Source organism: Sarcophilus harrisii, chromosome 4 (genome assembly GCF_902635505.1).
Source record: "Sarcophilus harrisii chromosome 4, mSarHar1.11, whole genome shotgun sequence".
NCBI lineage: Eukaryota > Metazoa > Chordata > Mammalia > Dasyuromorphia > Dasyuridae > Sarcophilus > Sarcophilus harrisii.
The window spans coordinates 321,626,670-321,639,475 of NC_045429.1; the positions used below are offsets into that span (position 1 = coordinate 321,626,670).

The following is a 12,806-nucleotide window of genomic DNA, read 5'->3' on the forward strand; positions in this document are numbered from 1 at the left end:
AATATGTGCAATTGTTTGTCTAAACTTATTTCCACATTTATCATATTGCACAAGAAAAATCAGATCAAATGGGGAAAAAAAAATAAAGAAGCAAACAACAACAAAGGTGAAAATACTATGTTGTTATCCACATTCAGGATGGCTCTCTCCATCATAAGTCTATTGGAATTGTCCTAAAATCACCTCATTGTTGAAAAGAGGTTGGCTGATTTTTCTTGTGAAGCATAATATGGAAATATGTTTAGAAGAACTGCACATATTTAACCTATACTGAATTACTTTCTGTCTAAGGGAGAGGGAAGAAAAATTTGGAACAGAAGGATTTGCAAGGGTGAATGCTGAAAACTATCTTTTCATGTATTTTTTGGGGAGGGAGCTCTTATTATAAAAATAAATAAAATAAAATAAAAATAAAGAAGGCAGACATCAAAAAAATAAAGTTTAAAAAAAGCTATTAAAAATTACTTATTTTTCCTAGTGATGGAATGGTAGAAATTTATGTCTATTTTATAACCAGAGGATATCAGTGACATAATAGATATGTTATAAAATGTTTTAAAGCTTACACAACAAAACAATAAAAAGAACAAGAAGAGCAATAGAATGTAAAAGTGGTAAACATAAATTATAAAAAAATTACCATTCAAAATAAATAAAGGACTGGAATATTAGTTCAACATTTAGATTCCATTTAATAGGTGCTAAAGCAAATAAGTTACAGAGACAACAAATCATCATGTGGAGAAATGCATGGCCTAGCTAGCTAATGAAAACTACATTAAAACAGCTTTCAGGTAGCATTTCAAATAATAAATTAACAAATAAAAATTCTAAAGTCCAATCATGATGAAACTATCAGAAAATAATTCATTGGCACTATAAAATCTGATTTAGTCTTTCTTAATAGTAAACTGGCAATATATAACAAAAGTGATATAATCATAACCCCAGAAAATAACTTTGTATAATGATAATTTTCACAATGCTACTCAGAAGAGTAAAAAACTAGAAAAAAAAACAAACATCAACACTAGGCTATGGCCAAGTAAACCATAATAATTAACATGGTAGAGTCTTAGAAAACTATTGAAAGAGACAAATAAATTGGCCAGGCAAAGATATGAAATAATTTACATGAAGTAAAAGTTTTAAAAAAGCAGAAGATGACCTGCTAACAGACTGGAAACAATTTTGAAGAGAACTAATAGAGCTTAATATTTATTAAGCTTTTTTCTCTTACTTAAGACCATAAAAATAAAAGAGAGAGAGAGATGGCTTCAAAAAAAGGAAAAAAAGAAAACACAGGTTAAAGTTGATGGAGGCTTTAAGCAATCATTTTGTAGAAATATATACAAAAGCCAGAGGGAAAGCACTTGCAATATTATTTTCACAAAACTCAAAAGAACAGCTTACAACTAGTTTTTATAAAGTACTAAATGTTTTTAGCTAGAATGATTCAAAAGACAGGCAACATAGTATGGATAAGAACACTTGATTTGGAGCCAGATGACATGAGTTGCCTACTGGCTGGTTAACAACCACTTCTGTGTTCCTTAGTTCTTAGCCATTTGATTACTCTCATTTTCAGTTCTCTTATATATAATAAGAGATTAGATTAAATGATCTCTTGAATTCCCTCCTCTTTTAGCTCCAAATTCTGTGAGATGATTCAAACATAACTGTTAACATCTTATGCTACCATGAATAGTATATGTATGGATCAGTTATTTTTAAAGAATGTTAGCACAAATTATGGTGAATATAATTTTATTTTTAAAAAAAGATTCAAAAATATGGATCGTAACATTGTATTTTCATCTTTTTGGCTGTCTGCTTGTTTTTATTTACTTTCTCATTTTTTCCTTTTTGATCTGATTTTTCCTATGCAGCATGATAATTGTGGAAATATGTATAGAAATGTACATGTTTAACATATTGGGCTATTTGCTGTCTAGGAGAAGGGATTGGGGTCAAGGAAAGGAGAAAAAATGTGGAACACAAGATTTTGCAAGAGTGAATGTTAATGTTGAAAACTACTTTTGCATATATTTTGAAAATAAAAAGCTATTATTTTAAAAAAGAAAAAAAAAGGGAAAATTAAAAAACAAAGCCAAACAAACAAAAGATTCAAAAGCCACTCCAACATACTGCAGATTCCCTGGAAAAAAACCTTAATGTTGGGAAAAACTGAAATCAAAAGGAAAAGGTGATGTCAGAGAATGAGATAAATAAATAGTGTGATGGAAGCAAAAAACCTGAGCGCAGACAGATTTCAGGAGCTAGTAGAGAAGAAAAAGAGCCTGGCATGCTACAGGGGTCATGGGAGTTGGTCAATTACTGAACAAGTGACAGATTGTTATCACCAAAAATAAAATAAATACAAGAAAACAATGTATCAAGTGAAGAATAAAAAGGTATGCTAAAAGTCCCAGGGATGTGATGCACAAAACAACTTATTAATTTGGCAATTCTTGAAAAAGTTGCTTGAAAGCCCTGTGACCTTTATAATGACTTTAGTTGATTATTCAAAAACTTCAGACTCAAGTTTTGAATATTTAGTATCCAAATGTAAAACTACTTTCTATGTAAAACCCACTAATTGTCAAAAACAAGTGACAGAAAACAACAGTACTTTTCAGTTAAATAGCGAAACTCATGGTTTTGTCAAGTGTTAAACCCATTTCCATCTCCTAAAGTAAAGACTCCAAATTAAAGAGCACACCAAATCAAAGTCACTTGATGTACACAGAAAACACAACATGGCTCAGGGGTCACAAGGAACCAATGGATGTAAGCAAAACTATAGATATCTATATAGGTATATATTTTGCAATTCTAAGGTTTCCTCCAAGCAAGAACCCCTGAACACAGACATCAAGGAAAAGGCTGTGGCTAAACATGTTAAGAAATTTAGTTTCATCCTGAAATCAAAGTTTAATGAGAAGAAAATATTTAACACAATTAACACTTACCCATTATCTGTCTTAATGTATGCTTTTAGAATTGTAAAATGGACTGCAACTTATTTGGAAGACATATTAACAAAAACTGGCACAATAATAATGGAATATGGGATTCATCATTTTAAGACAGCTACAGAAAGATGAATGCTTCTTTGCTGAAAAGGAGGGAAAAGGACTGATGAAATTTTTTTTTTTAATTTATTATAATAACTTTTTATTGACAGAACCCATGCCAGGGCAATTTTTTACATTATCCCTTGCACTCACTTCTGTTCCGATTTTTCCCCTCTCTCCCTCCACCCCCTTCCCTAGATGGCAAGCAGTCCTATATATGTTGAATATGTCATAGTATATCCTAGATACAATATATGTGTGCAGAACCAAACAGATCTCTTGTTGCACAGGGAGAATTGGATTCAGAAGGTAAAAATAACCTGGGAAGAAAAACAAAAATGCAAACAGTTTACATTCATTTCCCAGTGTTCTTTCTTTGGGTGTAGTTGCTTCTGTCCATCATTGATCAACTGAAACTGAATTAGGTCTCTTTGTCAAAGAAATCCACTTACTAATGGAAATTCTTAAGAGCACATGGCAAATAGGTTCAAAACCTTCAGAAATACTTTTAGAACAAGTAGATAGCATTTCCTCAAATAACAGTGGTAAAAGTTGATCACAGGTTTTTGGATTTGTCTAATATAACTTAAAGTGGTTTCTCACTAGAAGGAATCTATGAAATGGTTAAGATCCAAGTGGATCTATTCCGTAAGTGACAGTCTTCTATGAACATAACCGGCAAACAGTATGCTGAACCGGAAGCACTAAATAAATGGCTGAGTCATGTAGATTTGTTTCTGGAAACAAGAGGGGCTTTATGATGGCAATTCAGGAATAGGTCACGGCAGCCAGAAATTATAAAAAGGCTATTCTTAAGGAGATGCCACTTAATAATCTATGTAGATTATATAAGGAAATAGTAGGAACTAAAGCACATATCACTACTGGCCTTTAAAATTTAGTACCTAACATACCTAGTAAGATAAGATCTGGCCATTAGATGCATATACCAGAAGCTTAATGACATAATGACATAAATATAGACCTCAAAAACTAATGGAGATTTCAAGTAAACTACTAGAACTGAAACTATCATCATAGACCTATCCACAATTGGCTAGACATGACACTGATCTATAAAAACTGGAGATCAACCTTTTTTTTTTTTTTTTTTTTTAAATTTAATTTTTAAAAACTGGTATTGGTAGAGCAGCAAGAATGCGCATGGATACAACACTAGCCCCAAAGTCAGGAGGATATGAGTTTAAATCCAGCCTCAGACATGTAACACTTACTAGCAAAACCCTTAACCCTAATTGCCTCTAAAAACAAAAACAAAAACAAAATTACTGTTGATGACTGGATATGTGGGGAAAAGGGAGAGAGTGAGGAGCCAAGGAAAATACTGCAATTGCAACCCTAGGTGATAAAAGACAGTAATGACCTTGACAGAAATAGGAAGATTCAGAAGTATGGGGATGTTCTGGGAGAACAAAATGAGTCCGGTTTTGGATATCCAAAAAAGAACTCATTCGCCTCTTCTCCAAAGCTCCCATTTTCTGAATTCTTCCTTAGTTGTCCTGGTCTTTCAAATTCACAAACTTGGTGTCATTCTTGAATCCTCTCACCACCCATATCCAACCAGCTGCACAATTCTGTTTATATCTCTCCAACATCTGTCAAAGAATACTCCTGACCTCTCACAGTCACCAGCCCTCACTCACCAGGACAACTAAAGGAGCTTCCTAGTGTAAATGCCTCAGGTCTTTCACCTTTCAAATTCAATTTCCAGAAAGATAACAAAGTCATTTTCTCAAAGTGAAGTTCAATATATAACACCTCCACCTCTTAGTAAAAACTCTCATGGATCTCTATTACCTATCAGATGCAAACTTCTATTTGGCATTTAAAACTCTTCCCACTCTAGCTCCTTTCTAATTTTCCAGTCTTTTACATAATTCTTTCCTTCACTATCCAGACAAACTGGCTTACTTGTTATTTCTCATATATAAGATTTCATTTCCCATCTCTGAGTCTTTGAACTGGCTGTTCTTTATATCTCTCATCAGATTCTCATCTCCTATAATAATCCCTTGTTTCCTTCAAGATTCTGCTGCAGCACTATGTTCTACAGGAGGCCTTTCTTGGTCCTACTGCTTTCTCCTCCAAGGCTACCTTGTATTTTATAGGTCTATACTCATATGATTGTACTGCTTTTGCATTAGAATGTCAATTCCATGAAAATAAGGACTATCTTCTTTTTTGTCTTTTATCTTCCCAGGGCTCAGCACAGTGCCTGACACATAGTAAGAGCTTAATAAATGCTTATGGATTGTCTCTCTCTGGGGCCTAACAAATAAGAGGGAAGATTTTCATTACTAGCATTCTACATCCTATTCAATCCCTGCATCCCTGACATAATAAAAAGCAGCTCTTATTGCTGAGACATCAATATGAAGAGTACCAAACAAAACTGTTAAGGCATTGGATGGTGGAGAGAACTACAGGAATGACAGCAGAACCTGACCTCATATAAGGCAGATGTATCACCAGCACTTATTCTTACAAACTACTCCACAAACTAGTTCAAGAAATAAGACTGAAAGATACTTGACAAATTATTAGAGATGGACAAGGTTACTAAAGAAAAGAGTGCACTTTTAAAGTCTGGTTTTAAATAAGACTTCAATGAGTTTAATGCCAAGAATCACTATCAGTGAGAGTCCCTGAATGGTTTCATTCACTGATCTCTAGATAAAGACTAACCGTGCCCCATCTCGGTCTGGGCGTAGGTGCCAATTATCTCGAGTCCTTTGGATGGAGGCAGCCATTTCTGTTGCTGAGCAGTGGTGCCCTGATTCAGCAAGGTAGGGATAAACATGGAGTAATTGAGGCCAACAGGTTCCACAAAATGGATCATATGTAGTCTACAGGAGAGAAAAGAAAAGGATCTCAGCCTTACTCTAGTAACTGCCTGAAAAGACTTTTTTCCTACATATTGACCTCTCTAAATAGTTCTCACCTATGAGGCCATAAATGTTACATTCTTCATCTTTCAAATTTAGTAATAATATTTTCCATACATACCACATTCATTATTTTATAACTTGATGAACCTGCAAACGAAAACTCCTGGAGTTCTTTCTCTGGTACCCCTGCTCTTAGTCTAGTTAGTAATTCAGGATGAGATTTCTTCTTAAAACTGCTTTTGATTAGTTCTTGAAAGTAAATCCTTCCCCGATAGCAACTGAAAAGAGTATTCTCATAGAAGATCAAAAGAGATCCCTCCAGAGAATTCACCTGTTTTTGGTGAACAACTATTTTTACTTTTTCTTTGCTTAGGGAATCAAAGGTAATGATGAGAATAGCTACATACTCAGATAAAGTATATTTGTTGTTATTGTTCAGTAGTATCTGACTCTTCATGACCCCATTAGGAGTTTTCCTGGCAAAGATACTGGAGTGGTTTGCCAGATCATTTTTACAGAGAAGAAAACAGAGGTAAACAGGGTGAAATGACTTTCCCAAGATCACACAACTAGTGTCTGAGGCCAGATTTAAACAGAAAGAGCTCTTCCTGACTCCAAGTCTCGTACTCTAACCACTGCACCATCTAGCTGCGCATAAAGTGTATTAGGACATAAAAATTCTTAATAAGGTAAATAGTACAGCTAATATCTCACAAGTCTAGCTTTAATGGTCTCGGAATTAAACACTAACATCATAAGACTAATTATATCTACCTGAAAATTGAATAACAACAAAATTCATCTTAACGATCTCCTCATACAAAGTAATTTCTGAACAAAAAAACCAAATCACATAAATCAATTAACCTTTGTTAAAGAATACCAATACTAAAAAGAAGAGAGTAAATATACTGTCAACCTCCAATAAATTTAAAGAATTAAAATTGTAGAAATATTCTTTATAATGACTCTTGAATAAAGGAATAGCAATGATTACTATTCCTGTTTTGAGGATTTCTTGAAGAGAAAAGAAATTGGATGGAATTTCTATTCACAGGAAGACATCAAACCACTTCCCCATTATTAGAGAAGGTAACAGGAATGATATGTCATCATTTTTCCTTATTTCTTCATGTGAAACTGTATACAAACTGATAGAATCAAATAAAGGAAATTTAGATTGACTCCAGTTCTCTCAATTTAAAGAAGAAGCTAGGTGAAGTTTGAAGACCTGCCTAATGCCACACAGAGAACCAAAGTTAATTCAAACAGAGCCATCTACCTCCAAAGCCATTGCTCATTCCATACTACCAGGCTGCTCAAACATCTGACAATTTCAATCACTTAAAGGAACTTCTACACTAATTCTATATTTCTCAATCCCAATAATATGATTGAATTTAACTAAAAAGTTACAGAAGTCTATTTGAACAACTAAATTCTGGATGTCAAATCCTGTTTTTGTGTCAACAAAACAATAAAATGAGTTGCTTATTATGATGTATTAAATTCAAAATGCCTGAATATCAGTAAAGATCAAACTTGATTTGTGGGGAGAGAAGGAAGAACAGGAGTTAATTCACTGTCAAAGTTATTTGAGTTAACACCAGCACAATTTCAAATTAAGTAATCTTAATATTGGAAGAGATCCTAGAGATCATCTAGTCCATGCCTTTAATACCATAAATATGGGAATTCCAGGCCAGTGATAAAATTACTTCCCTAAGATTACACAACTAAGTTCCAGAATTGTGAAAAACTGTCTTCTGATGCCAAATCCAGTCTTTTTTCCCCATTTGGTCATCAATTTCACTAACAATTAAACTAGATGCCAAAATCTCACTGGGGAAAATGAATTCATAAATCAATCTCAAAAACAAGAGGGATCCTAATAGCTAATGATATTAGTAGTTCCTAAATCACTCTCCATAAAAATCTAGGCAAGAATGTAAAACTGAGAGAAATCATCACAAATAAAAGTAGTAACCTAACTTGCAAAGCCTTTGTTTGAAATGTCAATCACAATTCTTCATGAGGGAATAAAGTTGGTAAAATAATTCAGGGTATTCCTTTGGGATATCTAAAAATTGATGGTGAGAATGATAAGGCATCTACATATATGGTAGTAAAAAAAAATGCATGACATCTAAAATGAAAACGACTTATTCAAAATGCAAGGCATAGAAAGCCACTGATATTTTCTCAACTACTACTCTAAAATAGAACTTAAATTCACTTTATATTTAAGAGAAAAAAAGAAAATCATAATCACACGAGTACAAACATATTAAACTAGAAAACTGAGTTTTAGTGAGTGTATTTTCACTGTATAGAGGAAATGATCATTGGGAAAACTTTATAGGAGAAAATGAAATTGTTTTTCTAATGTTCTTCCCAAGTGATGGTTCAAATAGCCCTTATTCAATATGACCATTTGAAAACATTTTTACAAATATTCACATTAGACATGTAATGTTTTTATAGAGCAGAATATTCTCAATGTATGAGGAAAAATTAATATACAAAGAATACCAGGAGTTAGTTTGTCCAATCTTTCAAGAATGGAATTATTAGTTGAAAAATTTCTTATTTACAATCTCCTCTAACATAACTAAAGGTCAAGTCTCTGACAAATATCACCAAGATTATAAAAAAAAAAAAAAAAAAAAAAAAAAAGATCTCTTAATATTTCAAGTGTAACATGATTTGCAGGAAAAATGATCTTTCCTCCCACATGGAAGACTCTTGTTTACTTGAATCTAGTTACATCATTATATTCACAAGGGCAAGGAATAAATCTTCATCAAGACTTATTTGGAGATCTCATCTTTCATTCAAACCCCCCCACCCCCCCAAAACCCAAAAAAGTCAGGCTTTCTAGAAGTACTTAATTTACCATTTTAAAACATAACCTGATAAACAGGGCATTAATAATATTTTAAAAAATTTAACCAGCACAATTGACTCAAAGCTAAAATGTAACTTACTAGTTCACATCTAGAGGTTTTTCTTCAACAACTCCATAACTATAAACACATAAGTCATTAAAATAAAAGGAACATTTAAAAACATTGTTTTATCTAGGAAAGTTCAAATCTTAGTAATAGTAAAAAGATCCCTGGATGGATTCAGAGGACTCTTTCAGAAGGTCAAAGTATTATTTTATATAATGTTAAATATATCACATTATAAATAACACAAGATGTATTCTTTAAGGGAAAATTCACAGGAAATGAGTTGATTAGAATTTCAAATCACTTCTAAATTATAAATTATCTCACTCTAACATGCCACCTGATAAAGCTATAGTGTAATCTACTCAAAAAATACCCATGAAGTATATTTGTGACTAAACTCTCCTGAATTCCTATTTTTTTATTTTTAATTTCCTGACTACTTTTGATATATCTCAGTCCAGATATAGATGAAAAGATTTCAATATGTAATTTTTTTTTTTTTTTTTTTGCTTAAATCCTGCCAAAGGCAAAGATTTTATGACTTAAGCTTAATTTTTTTTCCTGGGAGAAAATTTTGACATTATCAGAATTATTATGATGGCTTCTTTAGAATGTCTTCAAGGTAAAGTGTGATGTGGTAGAAAGAAGACTCAAATAGAATTCAGAAGATTTACCATATGTAATGTACCTATGCATTAAGTAGGAGACAAGTGTGTCTAAGCATATTGTAGGTGGAGCTTTGCAACTAGTCTTTCCTTTTCCTTTTGGGGGAGGATCAGAATGGTCACTGTAGGGTGTTGATGACCACATTAGCCCCCTGGATACCTTAGAATCAGCCGGAGTTGGGATAAGCAAAAGTCCTTGATCTTTATTCTTTGACTTTAGAGGTAGGATTGAATTGGATGGAAGCAGAACTCCGCTATCTTCCTTCTTCATCTCCCGCCCAGAAGTGACCCTGACTAGTCTTATTCCACCCCCTACTCCCTCCTACAATTCTCGAGCCAGCACAGGATAGTGGGAAGGGCCATTTTCCAAGCATATGCTTATATATTGTCCAATTGGTAATTAGCCTTAAGTGCCAGACCTCAGTGCATTGACTCAAGAGTTTCAGCTTTTCACATGTACCTGCTGCTATGAACTTTATGTAACTTTAATCTGTCATCCTAGATATGTCATAGAGTTGTTTGATTTGGGACAAGTCACTTGAACTTTCTCAGACTATCTTTCATCACATAAGAAAATTGAGTAAAATGATCTCCAAAATCTTTTCCAACTTCAGTTTCGGTAATTTCATAGGTCCTCTACTTTGCTCCCTTAGAAGATTTTTCAGCTATCAGTCTTGTCCCTCATGGTTAATACAAGTTGCAAAAAATAAAGACATACAATGACATCTTAAAATAACTAATCAATATAGCTAGTACAAAAAGAAGAGCTTAATAGAGTATATTTTCTATCAGTATTTTTTTTTTTTTAACATGGATTGTCTTGGACATAAATATCTTCTTGATTGTTCAAAAATTGCTATTAAGGGGAAAATTCTTTCAGTATGAGATCTTCATAAACCAAAGAAACTATAAACAATATTATCAAGTTTAATTATTGCTTATGCAGAATGAAGCAGAAGATATTAAACCTCTTTTATTACAAAATAAAAATAAATTCCAGACAAAACAAAGAACACAGGAGTTCTAATAATAAAGTATATGTTTGGCATTTATCAACAAATTAGAATCTACATATAAAATGAATTCCAGTTAAAAAAACTACTAACTATAATAGTGTTCAATTCTTAGAACACTTTCCATCAATGATCTTCCCATCAATACATTTTTTTTCATGATTTTTGACAAGTTATTTATTACAGTTATAAAGGCTTATCTCACACCCTGCACCAATATGAGATAAAAATCTTCAAATTTCAGTTTCTCAAGAATATTCCTGTTACCATGAGATGTTTCTGGGTTCACTACAAAAAAAAAAAAAAAAAAAAAAAAAATCACCTCAAATTTTCAAACGAGGAACAGCTTAAATTTCTAAGAAACAAAAAATGGTGAGCAAAGTGTACTTTTTTAAAGAACAGATACCCAAGAGTAAGAACTGAAAAATCTCTTGTCAATTGACAGTTCTCCAAAAAGTTTAGATACTATTATAAGATGAAAGATAGACAGGGCAGCAGAATTCATAATCCAATCATCTTTTACTTAAAGAGACAAGAAAATAACCTTTCTATACATTAAGTGATTTGTCCAAGATCCACAAACAGTTGAGTGTCAGAGGCAGCATTTGAACCTAGGCCTCTAACTCCTCTAGAAATTATTATGCCTCTGAAGAATAACAATGCAAAGGAAGGTGAAAACTTTAGTTTTGGCCTCAGATTTATCTATTACTTAATTGGACAAAGCGGACTACTCCAGGTTCCTTTTTAACATTACTTAACGTTTATCTATATCCAACATGTTATCCTGATGTCTACGAATTAAAAATTTTTTTTGATAATTCTTTCATCAAAGTTAGTTTCCTTTTCAATCCTATGCATCTGATTTTATGCTTTCAAAAATATTATTCTGATAATTCCATAAGATATGACACCATAAAAAGATTACAACCCTTGATGTCGAATATTAAGAACTAGAAAAGCATTTTTCAAAAGCAGTTTAAGCGCGCAAATCTCGATAATTCCAACACTTACCTTTTAAACCACATGATCTCCTCCGGATCAGCAATGCCAAAATCTCGCAACTTCTTCACCATGGTGGCACTCTTTCTGACAGCTATCTCATAGCGCTGGCTTCGGGTAAGGAAATTCAAGTCTTCATGCTTAAAGTCTGGATCATTCAGAATCAAGTTTTCTGAAGTTTCGAGGGAGAGGAGAAGATTGACAAAAAAATCAGAAAGCCATAACCATCTCCGCAGGAGACTACCGAGAAAGAGGCGTTTTATTTATTTTTTTTTTTTTTTTTTTTTTTTTTTTTTTTTTTAATTTAATAGCCTTTTATTTACAGTATATATACATGGGTAACTTTAACAGCATTAACAATTGCCAAACCTGAAAGAGGCGTTTTAAAGGGCTAAACTCGGAATAAAAAAGACAGCGAGACAGTTCTGGCTCTCCACAAGGTTACGGTTTAATGGGGAAGCCAACATACACACGGTGCTACGAACAAATGTATACAGGATAAACTGGCGGCGATCAACGCAGGAAAGGCACTAGAATCAAGGGCGTGCTGGAGAGGCTGCTTGCAAAAGGTGGGACTTCAGTGGGGACTAAGGGGGAGGAGAAGCTGAAAGCCGATTAAAGGAGAGTTTCCATCTCTTCCCCAGCAGCCCTAGGGGCAGCCCGAGAATGGGGGATGGGATGGAGGGCCAAGCTCTTCCATCGCCACCTGCTGCCCTGAGCGCCCGAGGACTCTCTGCTGCCCGGCGCGAAAGCGCAGCCCGGCCTCTGCAGCACCCCCCCAGGGGTCCCGCCCTGCCGCTCTCACCGATCTCCCGGCGACGCCGGGTCCTCTCGGGGCCTCCATCCAGGATATGAGTAAGTTTCTCTGCGTCGAAGCTAGCAGCGTCCCGCTCCCGGCGCAAATCTGGGTTCATGGTAAGGGCAGTGATGGGGCGGAAGGTGATGGCGATCACACGTCCACAACGCAGACAGCCCGTTCACTCCCTCGCAAGGCTCTGTAGTCTCGGGCCCCGACCAGGGCCGGCCCTTCCCCATGCAGCGCCGCCCCGTCTGCCCTCGCTCCCCGGCACGTGACTGCGGCCCTGCACCCCCGGGACTGGAGGGCCAGGACGTAGCCGGAGCCAGCTTCGCCCACCCGGAGCTAGGAGGAGGAGGGATGAAAGCCGCACTGTGGGCGGGACTCGAG

At 34.7% G+C, this 12,806-nt stretch overlaps 1 protein-coding gene across 3 annotated transcripts in view; it reads right to left on the minus strand.

Annotated features, from left to right (window-relative positions):
• The window catches only part of ACOX1 (acyl-CoA oxidase 1), a 57,801-nt gene extending 45,038 nt beyond the window's left edge, over positions 1–12,763 (minus strand). Inside the window, exons 1-3 of one of the 3 annotated variants that reach the window (XM_031965842.1) lie at positions 12,426–12,763; positions 11,633–11,792; positions 5,784–5,944 (exon numbers count right to left, since the gene is read on the minus strand). In XM_031965842.1, coding sequence (XP_031821702.1) covers positions 5,784–5,944; positions 11,633–11,792; positions 12,426–12,534 — 430 coding nt within the window. In that variant the 5' untranslated portion in view covers positions 12,535–12,763. Of the gene's footprint in view, positions 1–5,783; positions 5,945–11,632; positions 11,793–12,425 lie in introns of those variants that run through there. The other 2 variants (XM_031965841.1, XM_031965843.1) reach the window with 2 other exon arrangements.
• Between the last annotated feature and the right edge of the window lie 43 nt (positions 12,764–12,806).